General features: G+C 53.4%; 1 protein-coding gene across 1 annotated transcript; it reads left to right on the top strand.

Moving 5' to 3' along the window:
• Positions 1-6: 6 nt before the first annotated feature.
• Capn1 (calpain 1, (mu/I) large subunit) lies at positions 7-24075 on the top strand. The gene is made up of 22 exons (XM_013021124.1): positions 7-90; positions 626-893; positions 1048-1117; positions 1430-1548; positions 3612-3745; positions 3865-4033; positions 5060-5143; positions 5431-5516; positions 5833-5907; positions 7345-7505; positions 15972-16147; positions 17018-17029; positions 17385-17596; positions 17725-17764; positions 18637-18702; positions 18783-18840; positions 19712-19776; positions 20339-20407; positions 20577-20655; positions 21381-21497; positions 21627-21685; positions 23317-24075. The coding sequence occupies exons 2-22, from the start codon at positions 627-629 to the stop codon at positions 23341-23343; spliced, it is 2145 nt and encodes a 714-aa protein (XP_012876578.1). The 5' UTR covers positions 7-90; position 626; the 3' UTR covers positions 23344-24075.

The following is a 24075-nucleotide window of genomic DNA, read 5'->3' as shown; positions in this document are numbered from 1 at the left end:
GCCCTCTTCCTGCTTGGGCCCTGCCCGGAGCAGCCACCCGGGAAGCCGACCTCGGGGACCGCAGCTCCCCCCGCCCGTCCCCTCCGCTAGGTAAGGACGTTTTTGGGGGTGAGGGGGCCCGTGAGGCTCCGACCCCACCACTGCCCAGCCTCCCGGGCCGAGGGGCCGCCCCAGATCTGCCCCCTTCTTCGGGGTCCCTCGCGTGCGCGGGTCGGGAGCCCGCAGAGCCCGGGGCGCCCACCCGCACCTGCGCTGGCCGCCGCCGGCCACTCACCACGGTCCCCCCGCCCCTCCCCCGACACGAGGCCGGAGCCCAGCGCCGGTCTCCCCGCCGGGCCCGGCCGGGCCCTGCCTGCCCGAGTCCTAGCCCGACCTAGGGGCTTGGCTACTTTGGGGGTGGGGTCACAGGCAGGCGAACGGGACGAAAGAGACCTTCCTTGGGGTTCCCCCGCAATCTGCCCAGCGTCCTGTGTTTGGGCAGAGCCCCGCCCGCCCCCTCTCCCCCTGCCCTGGGATCGACCCCCCGGCCCGGACCCTGGCAGTGGGCAGGGACCGCGTCCCAGGGACCTGCTGGCTGCGAGTCCCGGGAAGGCCCCGGCTCCCAGCACGCTTGCCTGTCCCCCAGGATGGCGGAGGAGATCATCACGCCCGTGTACTGCACAGGGGTGTCTGCCCAAGTGCAGAAGCAGCGGGCCAAGGAGCTGGGCCTGGGCCGCCATGAGAACGCCATCAAGTACCTGGGCCAGGATTATGAGCAGCTGCGAGCAAGATGTCTGCAGAGTGGGGCTCTGTTCCGAGATGAGGCCTTCCCCCCAGTGCCCCAGAGCCTGGGCTTCAAGGAACTGGGTCCTAACTCCTCCAAGACCTATGGCATCAAGTGGAAGCGTCCCATGGTGAGCGGGGCACCCCCGCCCCCGCCCCAGAGGCGGGCCTCAGCTGACCCTCAGTGATGGGATACCAGTCCCTTGGTGGCCAAGTGGGGTCTGGGGTGGCTAGGCGCCCATTTCTAGAAAGGACTGGGCTAGGGAAGGTCTCTGGGTCTTGTAGGAGCTGCTGTCAAACCCCCAGTTTATAGTGGATGGAGCCACTCGCACGGACATCTGCCAGGGCGCGCTGGGTAGGACCCCCTCCCCTCCCCGCGGGGCTCTGGGTGTATGTTCCACAGTAGTTCCCCATTCTCCGTTTCTTGGGCACTGCCCCAACCCCTCCCTTCTGCAAGCCTAGGCAGGCTTCGGCCATCAGCGCTGGTGCTGGTTTGCCCAGATTCCTGGGTCTTTTCTGCCAGCGGAGGGGAGCTGGGGAAGGGGGTACCCCACCCCAGGGAGACCCGGGTTCTCCCCAGCAAGATGACTCGCCTGAACAAGGCCTCCTTCCCTGAGCCCTGGCCAGATCCACAGAGCAGTCCTGACCCGGGCCCCTCCCGTCTCAGGGGACTGCTGGCTCCTGGCCGCCATCGCCTCCCTCACGCTGAACGACACCCTCCTGCACCGAGTGGTCCCCCATGGCCAGAGCTTCCAAGATGGCTACGCGGGCATCTTCCATTTCCAGGTGAAGGGCCTGCACCCCCCACACCCCCTCCGCCCCTGGGGAAGAGGGGGAGCAGAACTCTGAAGTTACAGTGGCCAAAGGCCACACCCTGTGGGGACAGCCCTACCCCCCCATCCCCAGGTATTTGACCTCAGTGCCACCTCTGGCTGTCATGTGTGAATGGCTAGGCAGGTCTTTCGGCTGGCTGTTTTCCTGGATGGTAACCTCATCTAGGAGAAGGGGCTTGAAAGAGTTAAAAAAAAAAACCCAAAAAAAACACAGGGTCTGTGTTATTCTGAAGGCCAAATCCCCTTTCTACCTAGGCCTCAGTTTCCCCATTGGGGAAAGCAGTGTTCTGCAGGGAGAGGGGAGGCTGGGGGCAAACCTGTAGCTTATTCTTTCCATTTGCCCCCCTCCCTCCCATTCCAACTGCTGCCTTTGGCAACCTCGGACACAAAGACGAAAGGCTCCAGGTTCTGTCTGAGCCAGCGTTTCTTGACTTTGGTGACAGACCATTTTTTGGTCACACTAATGCATTCTCGATGAGCTGGTGTTGAGAGAGACGCAGCGCAGCAGCTTGGGTGGAGGCTCTCCCGCCGTGGGAGTCCCCGCCACGCCCACAGGGATTTCCTTCGTGCTCCCCCACCCCACGCGGGGGAACTGACCTGACTATAACCGCGCTGCCCAGCCCCGGGGCGGAGCCCCCAGCTACCCCGCGTTGGTCCGCAGGGCGGGGCTGCGCTGCTCCTCTCCCCGCCTTCTTCTCTCATTCCTCCAATCCAATCCTCTCCGGCCTCTGATTGGCAACTGGAGCTCCTTGGGCCCGCCTTCATTCCCCATTGTCTGAGACAATACTGGGAACGGAGAAGCCTGGGGTCTGAACCCCGCTCCTACTTCCCCACCCCCTGGGAAGCCTGCCCCCAGCCTGGCTGACACAAATCCCGCAATTGCCAGAATCAGACCCGCCCATCTAGGGGTGGGGTTGCCACATTTTCATTCCACATTTAGTAACCCCCACTGACCCCCCACATCCAGGGGGTTTGGTTTGGGGGTGAGCCCAGGCCCCGGGGCTTTCCATCTTCTTACTGATGGAGGCAATTAGGTCTGTTTCCCTGGTGAGCTCAGTGTTGGCTTTCCGTCTGTGACCTTGTTTGACTTTCCATGAGGAAAGCACTGCTTCCTTTAATGGGTAGGGAAACTGAGGCTCAGGGGAAAACTGGCCCAGGGCTGTGTATCAGGCAGTCTCCCCTCTCTGTATCTGAAGGGTTAGGGATATCCACCAGGCCTATGCAGCTACCAACACACACTGATGCCCAGGACGTTTATAGAAAAATTTCCTACTATTTTCATGTAACCTACTCACATTCTCCTTATTCTGTATACTTTAGTTTATTGTTTATTATTTTTGTGCCAGGACTAGGGTTGTAGGCAGAGCCTACTGCTCTTGCTTAGCTTTTTCACCTAAGGCTACTTCTTGAGCCACAGCTCCTCCACTTCTGGCTTTTTGCTGATCAGTTGGAGATAAGAATCTCACAGCCTGGCACCAGTGGCTCATACCTGTAATCCTAGCTACTCAGCAGGCTGAGATCTGAGGATCACAGTTCAAAGCCAGCCTGGGCAGAAAAGACATCGACACTCTTATCTCCAGTACACCACCAGAAAACTGGAAGTGGTGCTGTGGTTCAAGTGGTAGAGTGCTAGCCTTGAGCTGAAGAGCTCAGGAACAGCACCCAGGCCCAGAGTTCAAGACCCATGACCAACAAAAAAACCCCAAGTCTCCCAGACTTTCCTATCTAGGGTGGCTTCCAACCTTGATCTCAGCCTCCTGAGCAGCTAGGTTGACAGTTTTGAGCTGCCAGTGCCCAGATGCAGTACCCTTTAATGCATCACTAGTTGGCTCTATCATACTTAATGCACGTTGAGTACAGATGCCATTTTCTTTTCAAATGTTTGAACCCCATTAGGGGTCAGAAGCAGGAGCTCAGAGCCTGCGGATACCGAGGGCTGACTGTGTGATGTCTACTTGAGTATAAGTGATCTAGAATGATACAGGGCTGAGTGGTTACCGCACCCCTCTCCCGCAGCTGTGGCAATTCGGGGAGTGGGTCGACGTGGTCGTGGATGACCTGCTGCCCACCAAGGATGGGAAGCTGGTGTTCGTGCACTCTGCCCAAGGCAACGAGTTCTGGAGTGCCCTGCTTGAGAAGGCCTATGCCAAGTGAGTAGGGCCTGGGGGACAGCTCCCCCTCCCCTCCCCTCCCTACTGAGGGCAGGGGCCCCTGGCTCTCTTACCCAGTCCTGCTTGATGCCACAGCCCTGACCCGGAGCTGCCCACAGGGTGAACGGCAGCTATGAGGCCCTGTCGGGCGGCAGCACCTCGGAGGGCTTTGAGGACTTCACAGGTGGGGTCACCGAGTGGTACGAGCTGCGGAAGGCGCCCAGCGACCTCTACCAGATCATCCTCAAGGCGCTGGAGCGAGGCTCCCTCTTGGGGTGCTCCATCGACGTGAGTGTTCGCACCCTGGCCCTGCCCCAGTGTTCCTGGGTTCCCAAGCCTCGCCCTCACCCTTCATCTCAGCACCATCTTTGGATGTGGATGTGTCTCCAGCCTTGTCCTTCTCTTCCACCCATTGTCCCATTGTCTTCCATGCCCAGTGACATTCCTGTTCCCCTTATTATTATTTTTATTTGGGGGGAGTCAGTCATGGGGCTTGAACTCTGGGCCTGGACCGCTGTCCCTGAACTCTTCAGCTCAAGATGAGTGCTCTACCACTTGAGCCACAGCACCACTTCCAGTTTTCCAGTGGTTTATTGGAGATAAGAGTCTCATGAACTTTCCTGCCCGGGCTGGCTTTGAACTGCGATCCTCAGATCTCAGCCTGCTGAATAGCTAGGATTACAGGCGTGAGGCACCTGCACCCAGCTGTTCCCCTTCTTTCCTCCTCCTTTCCCCACACCTCAGGCCTCAGCTTGATCCTGGACTTAGGTTCCTGACCATCCACTGAGCTCCCTTCTCATCTCCTTCCCCTGCCTTCCTTAGCCATCGTGCTCTCTCTCTTGCCCTCTCCTAGCTCCTTCTCCATATTCCAGGCCCACCCTTGTCTGTCCCTCTGTTTCTACCATCTCCAGCCCTCCATAGGCACCCCCAAACCACTGAGATCCTTGGCCCTGGCCCTCCCTCCTTCCCCCTTCCCTATTGTTCTGCGTTGACCTTGGGGAAGTGCATGGCTGTAGGTGTGTGCGTGCATAGATAAGCATCCTCCTAACTAGTAGTAGTGTTGGTGGGCTGTCTGGGCTTCCCTCCCCCCACACCAGTGGTAGCATTGGGTAGCCCCCCTTGCAGGATTGTGTCCACAAGTGGGAATGGAGACATGGGATTAGGTCTTGTCTGTCATTCCCAACAGCTGCTGGATGAACAGGGGTGGGGGATGGGAGAAGGGCTTTTCCAGGCCTTTCCTTCAGGCAGAGTGAGGAGCCCAGCCCCCCCCTTCCCCCAGCCCTCCCCCACCACAGTGCACGTGTGTGTCTGCAGATCTCCAGTGTCCTGGACATGGAAGCCGTCACATTTAAGAAGCTGGTGAAGGGCCATGCGTATTCGGTGACTGGGGCCAAACAGGTACTGCCTTGGGTGGGGCCTGCTCCGCTCCCGGGGCGGTTCCTACCTCCTGGCCTGGCCTGGCCTCGCTGGCATCCCACAGGGCTATGGGAGGTGTCTGTGACCGGGTCCCCACACCTTATCTGTCCCCGGGGACACCCATCCTGATGCTTATCCATCCACGCTAACCCTGATTGACTGGTGTTCCAGAGCACAGCTGCCTCCTAGGGCCTCTGGGTCGCGCTGGCGGGGAAGCTTCTGACAGCACGCATGTCAGAAGCTAGCGTTGTTGGGTGCTTTGGGGACAGGTGAACTACCAGGGCCAGATGGTGAGCCTGATGCGGATACGGAACCCCTGGGGCGAGGTGGAGTGGACGGGAGCCTGGAGTGATGGGTGAGGGACCCGCTGGGCACTGGCGGGGGGGGGGCGGGGGCTGAGGAGCCCGTCAGTGCACCTGGGAGGACTCAGGATAAACCAGGGGAGCATACTAGGTTTGGGGGGCACCACCCTGGTGGGGCACAGGTTGTTGGAGTCTGTAGCAGCCTGTGGGTCCTTCCGGTATCTCACCTGGACAGGGAAAGCCTAGGTCTGGGATCTGGGAGTGGGCTTGAAGGAGCCTCCTGATCTGGGCTGGGGGAAGTCGAGGCAGGGTGGATGGGTCCCAGGCAGCTCAGTGCCGTCCAGTCCTGGCAGTGCCCTGCTCCCACAGCTCCTCAGAGTGGAATAATGTGGACCCCTATGAACGGGAACGACTGAGGATCAAGATGGAAGATGGGGAGTTCTGGTGAGCAGCCCTTTCCTCCATGTGGCTCCTCCTCCTCCTCCTCTTCTTCCTCCTCCCCCTCTTCTTCCTCCTCCTCCTTTCTTCCTGTTGCTTCTTCCTGTTGTACTGGGGTTTGAACCTAGGGACTGGTCCATTCAAGCCTTTCAGTCTCTTCCTCCCTCCCTTCCTCCCTCCCTCCCTCCCTCCCTTCTTCCCTTCTCTCCCTCCTTCCCTCCCTCCCTCCCTCCCTCCCTCCTTGTCTTGTCTTGGGGCTTGAACTCAGGGTCTGAGTACTATTCCCAAAGTTGTTTTTTTTTTTTTTTGTCGGTCATGGGGCTTGAACTCTGGACCTAGATGCTGTCCCTCAGCTCTTCAGCTCAAGGCGAGCGCTCTACCACTTGAGCTACAGCGCCACTTCCAGTTTTCTGGTGGTTTATTGGAGATAGGAGTCTCACTGTCTTTCCTGCCCAGGCTGGCTTTGAACCGAGATCCTCAGATCTCAGCCTCCTGAGTAGCTAGGATTACAGGCATGAGCTACGCGCCCGGCTATTCCCAAAGTTTTTGTTCAAGGCTAGTGCTCTGCCACCTTAGCCACAGCTCCACTTCTGGCTTTTTTAGTGGGTCATTGGAGATAAGAGTCTCACAGACTTTCCTGCCCAGGATGGCTTTGAACTGTGATCCTCAGATCTCAGTCTCCTGAATAGTTAGGATTATAAGTGTGAGCCCACTGTGGCGCCTGGCTTTGGAGATGAGTTTTTTTCTTTAAATTTTGATTTTAGAGTTAATCTCACTAACTTACTTGTTTTAAAAAAGTGATGTTTATTAGCATGCGCTGGCTACATGCTGGAGACTTTCATTGTGGCATTCCCACGCATGTATATAATCTCTTCCAAGCAGCCACTCCCCACCTCCCTGTCCTCCTTCCTCCTCTTCTGAATACAATTTCAAGAAGTTTTGTTGTTCTATGTTCATACCCGCTGATAATCACGCTGGTTAGCCCAACTGGCACCTCCCTCTACCCCCAAAAAAAGAGCCTCTCTTCACCAACTTTCTATTGATAATGGCTTTCATTGATCTGGACTTGAACTCATGACCCTCCTGCCTCTGCATCCCAAATAGCAGGGATTACAGATGTCTATCACCATACCTAGACCTTCTTTTTTTTTTCTTTTTCTTTTTTGGTCAGTCCTGGGGCTTGAACTCCTGGGCACTGTCCCTGAGCTTCTTTTGCTCAAGGCTAGCACTCTACCACTTGAGCCACAGCGCCACTTCCAGCTTTTTCTGTGTATGTATTCCTGAGGAATTGAACCCAGGGCTTCATGCATGCTAGGCAAGCACTCTACCACTGAGCCACATTCCCAGCCCCTTCTTAGGGGCTCTCTCCTGCCTGCCCCAGACCCATTGCATGGCTGGGAACTGGGGTCCAGCTGTGTGCTTTGACCCTCGCCCCCCCCCCAGGATGTCTTTCCGAGATTTCATGCGAGAGTTCACCCGCCTGGAGATCTGCAATCTGACGCCAGACGCACTCAAGAGCCGGACGATCCGGAACTGGAACACCACGCTGTATGAGGGTACCTGGCGTCGGGGGAGCACCGCAGGTGGCTGCCGGAACTACCCAGGTGACCAGAGCCCAAGGGCTCAGGACTACACGGGGGGGGGGGGTCAGGACCCTGGCCGCCTGCTGCTTCCTCACCTGTGCGATGCGAACACACTGGCTGGTGACTTTACTTTGTGTGTGTGTCCGTACTGGGACTTGAACTCAGAGCCTTGAGCTCTCAGCTTGGCTTATTTGCTCCAGGCTGGTGTTCTATCACTTGAGCCATATTTCTACTTGTGGAGTTGTTGAGGGTTTTTTGTTTTTTGGTTTGATTTTGGCTGCTTAATTGGAAATAATTGTCTCTAGGATTGATCTGCCCAGGTTGGCTTTCAACTGAGATCCACAAATCTCAGCCTCCAGAGTTAACTGGGATTACAGGTGTGAAGCGCCAGCACCTGGCTCATAGCTGAAGTCTCAGATTCACTTTGGGGAGTAAATGTACAGTGTTCATGTCAGTGCTAAACTGTCATTCTGCTGCCTGAGCCCAGGTGGTAATCAGGGAGCGATCTTGCTGTCTTCTAACCCCTGGTAACTCCACATTCCCTGAGCTCTTCCCCTCCGGTCGCCGCACTTCCTCCCTGGCCTTCTCTTCCCTTTCCCTGGGCCTCTGAGTGCCTAGGAGCCACTGACCACAGCTGGCCTCTCCATTCCCTACAACAACCTTTCCCTCTAATTAGTTCCGCCCCGCCCGCCCCGCCCGGATCCAGTGGCCTCTCAACCACTGCGCACCTGGCCTCCTCACCTCATCGTGGAATCTGCCCCTGCCAGCCTTTGGCCCTCTCCTCTGCCCTCTACTTCCAGCTGTTTCAGCTCCCCTCAATCCAGGCATCGGCCTCCTGGAACTGTCTCATCTGTTTTGTGTTTGTGTGTGTGTGTGTGTGTGTGCATGCATGCATGCTTTCATATGTGCCAGTCAGACTATGGCTCAAACGCAGGGCCTGGGCTCCGTCCCTGAACTGTTTTGCTCAAAGGGAGCACTCTACCCCTTTGAGCCAAGGTGCCCCTTCCAGTTTTCTGGTGGTTAATTGGAGATAAGAATCACCTGGACTTCTTTTTGGCCCAGCTGGCTTCAAACCAGAACCCTCAGATTTCAGCCTCTTTAATAGCTAGGATTACAGGCATGAGCCACTAGCGCCTGGCTCGGTTCCCTTCACTTCTTTTGCTCAAGGCTGGTGTTCTGAGACTTGAATCACAGCATTCCTTCAGGCTTTTTGGTGGTTAGTTGAAGATAAGAGTCTCATGGACTTTCCTGCCTGAGCTGGCTTTGAGTTATGATCCTCCGATCTCAGCCTCCTGAGTAGAATTACAGGTGTGAGCCACAGCACCTGCTCTGCCATCTGTTAAACCTCCGCACACTGGTGCTCATCATCATCCCCCTAGTGCCTTCTCCTCCTTCCCCTCTTAAGGTACTTTGTTTTTTAGCTTGTCTCTATAAACGCAGTTTCCCGGCCCTTCCCTCTCCCTGTGTCGGTCAGTCAGCATGACCACCACAATCCAGTCTCTGCTGGCTCAGAACCGTTGAATGAAGCTGGAGAGAAATCCCACAATTGAGGCCATGTTTTCCCTGTAACCTGGCAGCCACACACCTCTAATGAGCACATGCCCCTCTCAGCCTGTCTCCTCTGTCACTGCCCTATGAGTTCCTAGCCCTGTTACTCCATAGGAAGTAGAGACTTCAACCCACATGACAGACGCCTCAGATGCCCACCTCCCCATCTGCTGTGTGTCTCCAGTCCACCTGTGCCGGCCTCTGTGCCGGCATTATTGGGGACTCCTACCAGTTCTGAGTCTCACTCTCCCCTTTGTTTTTGGTGCTGGTACTGGGGCTTGAACTCAGGACTTAGGTGCTGCCCCTGAACTTTTCAAGGCTAGCATTCTGCCACAGCTCCACCTCTGGCTTTTTGCTGGTAATTGGAGATAAGAGTCTTTAGTATGTGTCTGTCTGGCCTGACTTCAAACCATGATCCTCAGATCTCAGCCTCCTGAGTAGCTAGGATTGCAGGTGTGAGCCAGCAGCGCTTAGCAATGTCTCTCTGCTGCTGAAGCATTTTGTTCCCTTGTCCTTCACTTCTCACTCGTGTGTTGCAATGGAAAAACCCTGTCTTAAAGTGACCCCCTCTTCACCCCACTTCTCCACCCCTGATCCCCTTCAAAGCAGAGTTCTCAGGAATTGCCGCATGGCCCGTTTCCTTCCTGCCAGCTTTGACTTGGCCAGATCTGCTGCTGCTGTGTCCCTCATGCAGGTCTCTGCCCTGTGCTCTGCCCTCTGTGTGGAAAGCATTCGTACCTGGACAGAGCCCACTCTGCTCTGCTCCAGTGTCCAGTGAGCACTGTTCCCCTGTCCCCTGACTACCAAGACTGAGCTGCCGGCCTTCCTCCCGCAGCACCAGCTCTGCTGTACGCTGCTTATGGATTTGCATGTGGGTGTGGACGGCCATTCTGCCTCTGGGTCTCTCGTGACAGTGACACATTAATCCTCACTACTGGGGAGGCTGAGATGGTGAGGATCAAAGTTCATATCCGTTCTGGGCAGACAAATCTGAGAGAATCATCTCCAATTAACAAGCAAAAAGCCAGAACTGGTGTGGTGGCTTAAGTGATAGACAGCTAGCTGGCTGTGGGTGGAAAAGAATCAAGCAAGATACCTCGAGTTTAAGTTCTAGTACCAGTACAAAAAAATCTTACATGGCTGTAATCCTAGCTACTCAGGCTGAGATCTGAGGATCTCAGTTCAAAGCCAGCCCAGGCACAAAAGTCTGTGAGACTCTTATCTCCAATAAACCACCAGAAAACTGGAAGTGGCACTGTGTCTCAATTGGTAGAGCACTTGCCTTAAACTGAAGAGCTGAGGGACAGCGCCCAGGCCCAGAGTTCAAGCCCCACGACCGACAAAAACAACAAAACAACAACAACAACAAAAAACAGCTTTTCTGGTCCTTGGTTTAGAATCAAGTCCAATTAAAAAAAAAAACCCCAAAAACCAAACAGGTTGGGAAGATGGTTTAGTAGTAGAGTGCTTGCCTAACATGCATGAAGCCCTGGGTTCAATTCCTCAGTACCACATACACAGAAAAGACTGGAAGTGGCACTGTGGTTCAACTGGTAGAATACTAGGCCTGAGTTCAAGCCCCAGGACCAGCAAAAAAAATTATATAATTTAAATGTATATATACATATATCTTCTAATAGTATATTAGCTTTTTTTTTTTTTTTGTCAGTTCTGGGGCTTGAACTCTGGGCCTGGGCGCTGTCCCTCAGCTCTTCAGCTCAAGGCAAGCACTGTACCACTTGAGCCACAGTGTCATTTCTGGTTTTCTGGTGGTTAATTGGAGTCTCATGGGCTTTCCTGCCCATTCTGGCTTTGAACTACGATCTTCAGATCTCGGCCTCCTGAGTAGCTAGGATTACAGGCATGAGCCACCCGCACGCAGCTAGTAGTTCAAATTTTGAAACACACACACACATATAAATAAGATCTTTCTTGGGGATGGGACCTGAGTTTAAACATGAAACTTACTTATGTTTTGTGTAAACTTACAGAAATAGCCTGAAGGAAATTTCTTACAGTATTTTCAGTGAATCTGTCATATGTGCTCACATGTGAAATTTTCCATTTGTGACATCATTAAAAAGTTTCAGATATTGGGGCTGGGAATGTGGCTTAGTGGTAGAGTGCTTGCCTAGCATGCATGAAGACCTGAGTTTGATTCTTCAGTACCACATACACAGAAAAAGCTGGAAGTGGTGCTATGGCTCAAGTGGTAGAGTGCTAGCCTTGAGCAAAAGCTCTTAGACAGTGCTCAGGCCCTGAGGTCAAGTCCCAGGCCTGACAGAAAAAAAAAAGAAAAAAAATCAGATATTGGCTCCTAAATTCCTAGCTACTCGGAAGACTGAGATCTGAGGATTGTGGTTTGAAGCTAGCCCAGGCAGAAAAATCTGAGAATTACTTATCTCCAGTTAATTAGCAAAAAGATAGAAGTGGAGCTCTGTCTCAGTAGTAGAGTGCTAGCCTTGGGCAAAAACCTAAAGGACAGTGCCAGGACCCTGGGTTCAAGTCCCAATATGAGCACACACACACTCAGGTTTGCTTTTTCTGCCATCGTCAGGCTTGAACTCAGGGCCTGAGCACTGTCTCTGAGCTGCTTTTGCTCAAGGCTAGCACTCTACCACTTGAGCCATAGGACCATTTCCGGCTTTTTCTATGTGTGTGGTACTGAGGAATCGAATCCAGGACTTCATGCATTCTAGGCAAGCACTGTATCAATAAGCCCCATTCCCATGTCCCACACTCAGGTTTTGTTGCATCTTGGATTGCAGATTTTTAGAGTAAGAGTACTGCAGCCTTCAGTATCTCCCTGCATACTTCGAAGTCATACTAGTTACTATTGTAGCTAGCAGTTGACCTGTGTGTGTGTATGTGTGTGTACGGGTCCTGGGACTAAACATTGTCTCTGAGCTTTTTTACTCAGTTCTCTTATCACTTGAGCCACAGCTCCACTTCTGGCTTTTTTGGTAGTTTATTAGAGGTAAGAGTCTCACAGACTTTTCTGCCTGGGTTGGCTTGGAAAGTGATTCTCAGATCTCAGCCCCCTGTGCCTAGCTGCAATTGATCTTCTCAATGTAATTTTGTATCCAGCAAATTTGTTACACTATGCTTAGGTTTACTGATTTATTTACATTCTTTTTAGTTCACTGATTCTATAGGATCTGTAAATAAGGGCAGATTTGTTGATTCTTTTTTGGGGGGAGTTGTTATTGTTGTTTTCTTTTTGTTTTTTTCGTGGGTTGTGGGGCTTGAACTCTGGTCCTGGGCACTGTCCCTCAGCTCTTCAGCTCAAGACTAGCGCTCTACCACTTGAGCCACAACACCACTTCTGGCTTTTTCTGCTTATGTGGTGCTGAGGAATGGAACCCAGGGCTTCATGCATGCAAGGCAAGCACTCTACGGCTAAGCTACCTTCCCCAGCCCGATTTGTTGATTCTTTTCCTTTCCCCCCCTTCCTCCTCCTCCTCCTCCTCCTCCTCCTCCTCCTCTTCTTCCTCCTCCTCCTCCTCCTCGCCTTTCCCCTCCTCCTCCCCCTTCCCCTTCCACCCCTTCTTCCAATTCTCTGGACTTGGATTGCTGTTCCTATTAATGTGCTCTCTAGAACTGAGAACAAACCCCACAAGCCATTCAGAACTTCTTTGACTCTTGCTTCTGATTTACTGCAAGTTTCACTACTGTATACATTTTTTCTCCAAGGTTTTTGTTTCTTTTAGATTTTTGGTGGTACTGGGGTTTGAACTCAGGGCCTTGTGCTTGCCAAGCAGGTGATTTACCACTTAAGCCACAGATCTGTCATTTATGTCCCTACTGCCTGGATCATGATCCTCCTATTTATCTGTCACTTGTGGCTGGGATGGCAGGTATAAACCATCATACCTAGCTTGTTATTAAGATGGAGTCTCATGAATTATTGGCCCTAGCTAGCCTTAAACCTTGATCCTCTTGATCTTTATTTCCTAAGTTAGCTAAGATTATAGGAATGAGCCACCACATTTGGTCTATATTGATATGCTTTTAAACACATTTATTATGATGACAATAGCTTTTTTGGCTATTTATTTGTTAAAGTGGTAGATTATATTTATTGTTTTCCCAATATGGGGCCAACCTATATTCCTGAGATGAAAACAATATAACACAGTCATGGCATAAATTTTGGGATGGATTCGTTTGTGTCTTTGTAGAACACAAGGCCTTGTTTATGCATGCCCAGATAGGACCTAACCACTGAGCTACCTTCCAGCCCTACATACCTTTTTGTTTGTTTCTGCCATTCCTGGGACTTGAACTCAGGGCCTGGGAGCTGTCCCTGACCTTTATTGCTTAAGGCTTGTGTGCTACCACGTGGGCCATAGCTCCACCTCCTGCTTTTTGGAAGCTAATTGGAAATATGAGTTTTATTGACTTTCCTGCCTGGGCTGGTTTTAAACCACAATCCTCACATCTCAGCCTCCTGAATAGCTAGGATTCCAGGTGAGCCACTAGCACCCAGCCTAACTTAGTTTTTTCTAATTTACTTTATTGTTGTTTTAGAGGTGATATACCGTTACCTTTACGTACATCAGGTAGTAAGTACATTTCCTTTCTCATAGTGTCATCTGTTCCCACATTCTCTCCCATCCCCTCCCTCCCATCTCTACCCACCACTTAAATAGTTCACTTTCATCAATGTCCACTGTGCTACAAAGCTGAACTTTTTCAGCTTTTTCCTCAGATTCTGTGCCTCCCCCAACCTCCCACAGATGTGCATGTGAATACACTGTATATAAAGTAAAACATACAGAGTCAGCAGAAACAGAAAAAAAAAAAAGTCCTGCTGGGAGCCTGTGGCTCACGCCTGTCATCCTAGCTACTCAGGAGGCTGAGATCTGAGGATCTTGGTTCAAAGCCAGCCCAGGCAGGAAAGTCTTTGAGACTCTTATCTTCAATGAACCACCAGAAAACTGGAAATGGTGCTGTGGCTCAAGTGGTAGAGCGCTCGCCTTGAGCTGAAGAGCTCAGGGACAACACCCAGGCCCAGAGTTCAAGCCCCATGACCAACAACAACAAAGTCCTTTGTTTCTACATCTCTGGACTAACATTTCTTTTAACATCCAAGCTCATGAGTAAGATTTGCCTGTTACATTCTTTTCCATACTGATCAAACCGGTATGGTGCACTGTCTTGTAAACTTAATTGGAAACATCTGCTCTCTCTTTGTTTATTGAGTTTACACACAGTGAAAACAGTTCCTTGCTTGCAAGGTCCGTAGAACTTGTCTGTCCAGCCATCAAGCCCGCTTGTTCCTTTATGTGAAGATGACCTTTTGATACTGATTATCATTAATGGTTATAAAATTGTATGCGTTTTCCTTTCTCTTTCTTTTCTAAGCCTATTTCTCCTCCCTTCCCCTCTCCTCCCCCTTCCACCCCCACTCCCCCTCCCTTTTCTTTTTGTTTCAATGTTAGGGCTTGAACTAAGGGCCTAAGTGCTGTCTTGACCTCTTTCACTCCAAAGCTGGCGCTCTAATACTTGAGCTACATCTCCACTCTGGCATTTTGGTGGTGAGAGATAAGAGTCTCATAGACTTTCCTGCCCAGGCCGGCTTCAAATAGCAATCCTCAGACCTCAGCCTCTTGAGTAGCTAGAATGACAGGCGTGAGCCACCGGTGTCTGGAAAAAGATTACTTTTGATCTTGATCATCTTTTCTTTTTTCTTTCCAGATCTGGGCCTTGAACTCCGAGCTGGGCTCTGCTCTGATCTTTTGTGCTCAAGGCTAGCATTCTAGCACTGGAGCCACGGCGCCACTTCCAGCTTTTTTTGTTAATTGGCAATGATTCCCACGGACTTTCCTTCCTGGGCTGGCTTCAAACCATGATCCTCAGATCTCAACCTCTTGAGTTTTGTTTGTTTTTAGACAGCTCTCGAGATTTAATTCGTATGCCACATGATTTACCCATTAAAATTGTACAGGTAGCAAGGCAATGGTGGCTCACACCTGTAATCCTAGCTATTCAGGAAGCTGAGATCCGAAAATCATGGTTCAAAGCCAGCCCAGGCAAGAATGTCCGTGAGACTCTTCAATTAACTACCAGAAGACTGGAAGTGGTGCTGTGGCTCAAGTGGTACAACACTAGCCTTGAGCTTCAGGCCTGAGGGACAGTGCCCAGGCCCAGAGTTCAAGCCACACGACCAACAAAAATAAATAAATAAAATTGTACAGGTCAGTGATTTTTATATTAGAAAATTGTGCGGCCCTCACCACATCCATCTGAGAACATCTCATTATATCCCTCCCCCAAAAAAACACCTTGTACCCCTTCATCCTCACACCCTCAGCCCCTGGAAGCCACTAAGCTACTTCCTGACTCTGAATTTGCCTATTGGTGATAATTCATGTAAATGGAATTATGCAATGGTAACTGGCTTCTTTTCTTTCCTGTAAGGTTTTTGAGGTTTAGCCATGCCATAACTGTGTTAGTACTTTGTTCCTTTTGTGTGTGTGTGTGTGTGTGTGTGTGCGTGCTGGTTCTGGGGCGAGGATTTGGGGCCACACTTCTCACTTGACTTTTTCCCTCAAGGCTGGTGTTCTACCACTCAAGCCACACCTTCAGTTCCAGCTTTTTGCTGGTGAGTGGGAGATAAGAGTCTCTCTTTTCTGCCTGGACTGGCTTCAAACTGCAAGGGTCAGATCTCAGCCTCCTGAGCAGTTAAGATTAGATGTGATTCCTGCAGTGCCCAGTGGCTTGATGTCTGCATCCTGTTAATTCACCTGAGTTGCCCATACTTCCCCTTCGCTTTGGAATGCAGGCCCTGGAGGTGCGGGACCTGTCTGTCCCAGCTGTTTTCCTGTCACACACGAGATGACTTAGTGTTTTTTTTTTAAGTAAATGAGTGACTGAGCGAGTGAACACATGAGACGTGTTCTTCCAGCCTCTAATACGCGCCTCTCTTTCCTGCAGCCACCTTCTGGGTGAACCCCCAGTTCAAGATCCGGCTGGATGAGGTGGATGACGAAGATGACTATGGGAGTCGCGAGTCGGGCTGCAGCTTCGTGCTGGCGCTCATGCAAAAGCACCGCCGTCGCGAGCGCCGCTATGGCCGGGACATGGAGACCATTGGCTTTGCTGTGTACGAGGTGAGCCCTGGGGATGGTGGCCAGGCCCACGACCTCCACGACCGTCCACCAGGGGGTGCCCAAAGCCTCCACCCAAGCAGCCCATCCTGAGTGCCCCAGAGGGTCACACCTGAGCAGGAGGCTCCCTCAGCGCCTCCTGCCTCTGACAGAGACCTGAAATTCATTGTGAGGCAGGAGGAAGAAAGAAAGTGGTTGGCCCCAGGAAAGGAAGGTTCTAGAATTCACCTTTGCCTCTGGGGAAGCAGAAGCTGGCTTGGCTGATGTCTAGGTTGGCAGGCTTGGGCCAGATTTTAGTGGAGCTTCAGAAAGAAGTGAGTGTGGGGAGCAGGGAGCCCCACCCAGGAAGTATGTGGTAATAAACAGCTCTGAGTCCTGCCCTGCTGGGGACAGAAACTTATCAACGGTCCCTAGCTGGGGTCAAGGAAGGCCACTGCCTTGGCCACATCCAAACCCACTGGCAGCAGAAGGGGAGAAAGGGAAGGTCTGGGGCATCCTTAGCCCAAGGTTCTGCTTCCTGGCTCCTTCTCCCCTTCTCTAGTCTTAAGAACTAGGGCCAGGCTCGGCAGTGGCTCACGCCGGTAATCCTAGCTACTAGGCTGAGAGCTGAGGATCACAGTTCAAAGCCAGCCCAGGCAGGAAAGTTCAGGAGACTCTTCAATTAAATAGCAAAAGCTGGAAGCGGGAGCTGTAGATCACGTGGTAGGAATGCTAGCTTTAGGCACCAAAGCTCAAGGACGGTGCCCGGGTCCTGAGTTGAAGCCCCATGACCTACATGAAACAGAAAGAACTCCGAACCTTGGCCCAGCACTCACCCCGCCCCCACCCCGCCCCGCTGGATGAGCCTACATCTGCGCCTTTCCCCTCTCACAGGTTCCCCCGGAGGTAGGTGTGGTTCGTGGCTCACCTGGTTCACCTGCCCTGAACAAACACAGCCGACAGAACAGAGGGGTGGAGCCCTGGAGGGCGCCGAGACATCCACTTGTTTTTACTGCCTGAAAAGTGCTCTTAGCAGGACTGGGGTTTGAACTCAGGGCCTTGTGCTTGCTATAGACAGGCTCGGTACCCCTTGAGCCATGCCCCCCCATCCTCTGACGTGGATCTAGCGGGTGGAGTGGGTTCTAGCAGAACTGTGGCCCAGCTGTCTAGCCCCTCAGCATGGAGTTGGCATCGGGGCCCGGGTCTGGGGCGGCTGTCCGGGGGTGGGCCCTGCAGCCCTCCGCCTGTCTCCCCCTGCCAGCTGGTGGGCCAGCCGGCCGTGCACTTGAAGCGAGACTTCTTCCTGGCCAACTCCTCCCGGGCGCGCTCAGAGCAGTTCATCAACCTGCGGGAGGTCAGCACCCGCTTCCGCCTGCCCCCCGGAGAGTATGTGGTGGTGCCCTCCACCTTCGAGCCCAATAAGGAGGGCGATTTCGTGCTGCGCTTCTTCTCAGAGAAGAGTGCCGGGACCCAGTGAGTCATGGACTAGACCCTCCCCCCCCCCATTCCCCCCCCCCCCCCCCCCCCCCCCCCCCCCCCCCCCCCCCCCCCCCCCCCGTCTCCAGCTCCCCCTGAACAGCCTCTTTCTTCCCACTCTACAGGGAGCTGGATGACCAGATCCAGGCCAACCTTCCTGATGAGGTGTGTGGTCTTCCCTCCCTTCTCTCCCTCCCTCCCTCCTCCCTCCCTCCCTCCCGGTGTCCCATCCTCTGGGCAGTTTCCTTCCTGATAAGCACCATGGAAATAAGTCACCTGGCCTTTCGCAGCTTGCAGAGATCGTGATGATGATGATGATAATGATGATGATGGTGGTGGTGGTGATGATGATGATGATGGTGATGATGGTGATGGTGATGGTAGTGATGCTGGTGATGCTGGTGGTGATGATGATGATGGTGATGGTGATGGTAGTGATGATGGTGATGGTGGTGATGATGGTGGGCCGTCTCTGAGCCAGCTCTGTGCTGGGCCCTGCAGCAGGGTTCCTCCTCAGGAACCACCACAGAGTCCTGTCATCCCTCTCTCCCTCAGTGGGAAACAAGTTCAGAGAGATTGAGAACTTTTCCCAAGGTCCCCCAGCAGTGATCCAAGCCCTCCCACCTCCATCACCGAGCTAAACCCCACCCCTGTCCTCTGCCCAATAGGAGGGGGATCTCCACTTTACAGGTGACAACAGGGAGGCTCCAGCTGGGGGCCGGTGGCTCCCGCCTGTCATCCTAGCTACTTAGGAGGCTGAGATCTAGGCTGGTAGTTCGAAGCTAGCCTGGGTAGGAAAGTCCCTGGGACTCTGTATCTCCAATTAACCGCCAAAAAGCCCAAAGTAGAGCTGTGGCTCAAAGGGTAGAGCACCTGCCTTGAGTGGAGAAAGCTAAGCAATGAGTCCCTGAGTTCAAGCCCCAGTATAGGCACAAAAAGAAAGAAGAGTGAGGCTCAGAGGTGAAGAGCACGTAGCCCGTGGATTTGCCCCCACGGACAAGGCCCGGTGCCCCTCACCTGCCCCTTCCTCTGTGCAGCAAGTGCTCTCTGAAGAGGAGATTGACGAGAACTTCAAGGCCCTGTTCCGGCAGCTGGCGGGGGAGGTAGGCCGGGGCCTGGCAGGGGCGGGCCTGGAAGGGGCCGGGGGCAGCCGGACAGGTGCCATCCTCCATCTTCTCCCCAGGACCTGGAGATCAGCGTCAAGGAGCTGCAGACCATCCTCAACAGAATCATTAGCAAACGTGAGGGTCCCCCAATGGCAGTTCTGTATCCCAGCTACGGCCGCCCCTCCCGCCTCCCATTTCCTCCAACCTAGGCATTTTCCATGGCTCAGAGCTCAGCCCTACAGGCTGAGCCAGCTGCCAGCATCTTAGTGCCAAGGAAAAGTTTCCTCTTCTTTCCCAAGATGCACCCCCTGGCCAGGCCACCCCCTTAGGTACACAGCTGAAGGCAGCCCCCTCACCCCTGACCTTGGCTGTGGTAGGAACTTGGACGACCCAACCCTAATGCACCTGTTTCCTTCATCCCCGAACTTCCCTCCTGCCCAGCTCTGCAGACACAGGTCTTTCTATTCCCTCAGCCTGTCACCCAGCCAGGCCTGCCCTCTTCCCACCTCATTCCTGGCACTCTGGCTCGGCCCTCCCTTCATCTCTGCTTTGGGTCGTGGTTGGGTGGGACCCCATCTGGACCACTGAAATACTTTGTTTTCTGACAATGGGTGGCCAGTGGCTCACATCTGTAATCCTAGCTGCTCAGAAGGCTGAGATCATCTGAGGTTTGCAATTTGAAGCCAGCTTGGGAAGACAAATCTGGGAGATTCTTATTTCCAATTAACCAGCAAAAAGCTGCTAGTGGAGATGTGACCCAAGGGGTGCATTGCCAACCTTGAGTGAACATGCCAAGTGAGAGCGTGAGGTCCTGAGTTCAAGACCTAGTACCAGCATGTACACACACACATACACACACACACGCCCCTAAGCAAAGTCTGCTCTGCTGGACTTCACCCCTAGCCAGGGCTCGGCCTCTCCCACTGTCCCCCTACCAGGGCTCCCAGCCTAAGACAGGGCCAGGAAGCCCAGTGGGCCGAGGTCCCAGACCCACTCTTTCTTACAGACAAAGATCTGAGGACTAAAGGCTTCAGCCTGGAGTCATGCCGCAGTATGGTGAACCTCATGGACGTATCCTTTCCTCTGCTGGCGTCTTCCAGCGGGGCTGGGAATGGCGTCTTTCATGGGTGAATGATCCTAGGGAACAAAGCAGGGGTGGGTTATAAATGCACCTGGGCCTTGTGTTCAAGTGCATGAAACATCTTTTGGTTGATCAGGAGGGGAAACTGAGGCCCTGTGTCTTGTGGAAGGTGGAGCCAGGCCTGGGTTGGCAGATTCTTAGGGCTGGAATTGTTTCTGGCCTCTCCTATCCCTGCCTCCCTCACCCGTCCTGCTGTCCCTGGGACCCGCCTCCTGCCTCCCATTCGTCCCTTCTCACACGCCGCCTCTAAGCTGTGGTGTTGCTTTTTTCTTCTGTCAGTTGTGGGGCTTGAGTTCGGCCTGGGCACTGTCCCTCAGCTCTTCAGCTCAAGGCAAGCGCTCTACCACTTGAGCCACAGTGCCACTTCCAGCTTTTTCTGTGTATGTGGTGCTGAGGAGTCGAACCCAGGGCCTCATGCATGGGAGGTAAGCGCTCTACCACTGAGCCACCTTCCTAGCCCCTGGAGTTGCCTTCTTAACCTCCTCCACCCAGCGTGATGGCAACGGGAAGCTGGGCCTGGTCGAGTTCAACATCCTGTGGAACCGCATCCGGAATTACCTGGTGGGTGGAGCCACCGCAGGCCCCTCCCCTGCCAGGTGGTAGGCCCCAGATCACCACCCCTAGCTCTGCCTTTTTGCATGTAACCCCTTTCCCAGCAAATGTTCCCCCTTTTGGGCTGTCCCCCTCTGGCTGAGTTGGCCAGGCCCTCACCCTCTGCTCCTCACACCAGTCCATCTTCCGGAAGTTCGACCTGGACAAGTCGGGAAGCATGAGTGCCTACGAGATGCGCATGGCCATTGAGTCCGCAGGTGAGGCTCTGAGGCTGATAGCTCGAGGGAAGATGGCGCCCTGCTCCTGTCCCCGGGCCGTGACCACTGGCTGGTATAACGGCCATCTCTGGCCTTTGTCCATAGTTCCAAAGCTAAGGTTTGGTTTTGTTGTGCGGGTCCTAGGACTTGAACTCAGGGCCTGAGTACCATCTCTAAGCCTTTTTGCTCAAGGCTGATGCTCTACTTGAGCCGCAGCTTCACTTCTGGGTTTTTGCTGGTTAATTGGAGATGAAAGTCTCATGGACTTTCCTGCCTGGGCTGGCTTCAAACCATGATTCTCAGATTTCAGCCTCCTGAGTAGCTGGGATTACAGGTATGAGTCACCAGTGTCAGGCAGATGGAGTCTTATTAGCGCTACTGCACATAAGGGAAGATTGAGGCTCAGAGAAGAACACTGAGTGACCTCAGGCCACACAGCCAGGGGCGTGTCAAGCCAGGCTTCACACATACTGGTCTGTTTTGGCCTGGAGCCAGGGCATTTGAAATAACACCTGGACCCCTTGGCCCTCCGCTGCCAGCTTCTGATTCCTGGGCTAAACCCGCTAGACTTGCTGTAGGACTGGCCCTCACTTGCCCAGCCGCTCCTGGCCCTGGCCAGGAGGCCTTGATGCCCTTCTCTCTGGAGAATGCCCTTAGTGTCCAGCACGGCCTTCTGTACTCCTGTCCTCTGCCCCTGCCTGACACTCGCTGGCTTTTCCACGCAGGCTTCAAGCTCAACAAGAAGCTGTACGAGCTCATCATCACCCGCTACTCTGAGCCTGACCTGGCCGTTGACTTCGACAATTTTGTGTGCTGCCTCGTGCGGCTGGAGACCATGTTCCGTGAGTGTCTGCCCCCCAGGGTCCTCCAGGCGGAGGGGAGACCTCTGGGGATGGCTGGGGTTCAGTTCTGGCCATACATGGATGTCACACTGAGTTCTCAGCTCATGTCATCTTTTCTTGAACACACAGGGTTTTTCAAAACGCTGGACACAGATCTGGATGGAGTTGTGACCTTTGACCTGTTTAAGGTGAGGCTCTCCCTTTGCTAGGGGAAAGTATGTGAAATGTTCTTCTCCCCCCCCTTTTCCTTCCCTTTCTCTCTCTCTCTCCTTCCTTCCTTCTTTCCTTCCTCCCCCTCCCCCATCTCTCTTTCTTAGTGTTGGTCCTAGGGCTTGAATTCAGTGTCTGGGCGCTGTCCCTGAGCTTTTTCAGTCAAGGCTAACTTGCTACCACTTTGAGCTGTAGCACCACATCCATTGTTTTTTTGTTTTGTTTTGCTTTGCTTTGCTTTTGGTTTTTTTACCAGTCTTGGGCTTGAACTCAGGGCCTGGACACTGTCCCGGAGCTTCTTTTGCTCAAGGCTAGTACTTACCACTTGAGCCACAGCACCACTTCTGGCTTTTTCTGTGTCAGTGGTACTGAGGAATGGAACCCAGGGCTCCATGTATGCAAGGCAAGCATTCTACCATGAAGCCACATTCCCAGATTAGAGTCTCACAGACTGTCCTGCCCAGGCTGGTTTCATACCATGATCCTCAGATCTCAGCCTCTTGAGTAGCTAGGATTACAGGTGTGAGCTACTGGTGCTCAACCTGTTCTTTATTTTCTTTTATTTATTTATTATTATTATTATTGTCGTTGTGGGGCTTGAACTCTGGACCTGGGCGCTGTCCCTGAGCTCTTCCGCTCAAAGCGAGTGTTCTACCACTGGAGCCACAGCGCCACTTCCAGTTTTCTGAGTGGTTTATTGGAGATAAGAGTCTCACAGACTTTTCCTGCTTGGACTGGCTTTGGACTGTGATCCTCAGATCTCAGCCTCCTAAGTAGCTAGGATTACAGGTGTGAGCCACCAGCACCCAGCTTTATTTATTTTTTTGTGGGTCATGGGGCTTGAACTCTGGCCTGGGTGCTGTCCCTCAGCTCTTCAGCTCAAGGCTAGCACTCTACCTCTTGAGCCACAGTGATTTTCTAGTGGTTTGTTGGAGATAAAAGTCTCATGGACTTTTCTGCCCAGGCTGGCTTTGAACATGATCCTCAGATCTCAGCCTCCTGAGTAGCTAGGATCACAGGCGTGAGCTACTGGCGCCAGGCTTCTGTTCTTTTCTTTTTGTTCACATACGTGCACGTATGTGTGTATGAGAGAGAGAGAACCAGGGGACCTTGTGCTCTCATTCAGGTTTTTTTTTATATGCATTTTTTTGGTGGTTAATTGAAGAGAAGAGTCTCACAGACTTTTCTGCCAAGGCTGGCGTCAAACCATGATCCGCAGATCTCAACCTCCTAAGCATCTGGGATTATAGGCAGGAGCCACTGACTCCTGGCTCTTTGACCCAAGTCTTCCATCCTTTCCTGACCAGGAGCCTGAGGCCTTAGAAACAGCCCTCAAGGCTGGGGTCTGGAGGGCCAAGTGAGGGGAAGTAGGCTGGGTTTGGGGAGAGACAAGGAAGGGAGGCCAGACCTTGGAGTGCTCTGTAGGAGCTCGGTCTCCTGGCTCAGAGAAGTTAAGACAGTAGTCCACCTGCCAAGGTTCCTCAACCTGTGGGAATCAATGGTGGCATTTGAGCTGTGCGTCAGACTCTAGACTCCAGGGTAGAGGAGACTGGGACTGCAGTGGCCATTTCTGCTGTCTCCAGCTGACCTGTTTCTCTTCCCCCTGCAGTGGTTACAGCTGACCATGTTTGCATGAGGCGGGACTTGCCCCCCCCCACTTTGCTGCACCCCTCCTTTCTTCATCTGCCAAGCCACACCGGGCCTCACCAGCTGCAAGTGCCTTCCTTGGAGCAAGAAGGTGTCCTTCTCCAGCCTCCTGTCCCCTGCGCTGCCATATTCACGTGCTCTGGGCTGAGCTGCGAGGCCTTCACTTCCTCTCCGGCCATGGGCTCAGGACGGACCCGTGGCAGGCCAAACCTGGAAGGCAGATGGCTGCTTACTCCTGCTTCAGGCCTCCTTGGGCGGGGGGAGGCTAGCAGCTCCCTCTCCAACATCTTGATGCACCCCTTCTCACTCCATAGGTTCCCCCCCCATACCCTCTCCTGGCCTCACCTGCAGACTTTGTAACCACTAGCTCTGCACATTCTGCTCCAGATGTGTGAGCCCCCTCCCTGTTCTGGGGGAGCCTCCCTTTCCCCCCTCCGGGTGGGGAGGGCTGAGATCGCCTGTGCCTTCCTGTGCAGAAGCCAATGTCCTCCCTGCTCTGCAGACCCCTCTTCCCAGCCCCCCCCCCCGGAGCTGCCCAGCCCCAGGGTGCTCAGGCATTCGCCCCTCCTCTCCTTTTTTATATATATATATATTGGTGATTTTAAAGGGGACTCTTCAGGGACTGGTTATGGGGTGCCAGAGGAACTAGGGTTGGGGGAAGGAGGTCCCATGTTTCCATGCAGAGGAATCCCAAATAATAATAAAGGAAAAAGGCCTCACA

This window comes from Dipodomys ordii, unplaced genomic scaffold (assembly GCF_000151885.1).
Source record: "Dipodomys ordii isolate 6190 unplaced genomic scaffold, Dord_2.0 Scaffold54, whole genome shotgun sequence".
NCBI lineage: Eukaryota > Metazoa > Chordata > Mammalia > Rodentia > Heteromyidae > Dipodomys > Dipodomys ordii.
This window is presented reverse-complemented; position numbering and strand designations above follow the sequence as displayed.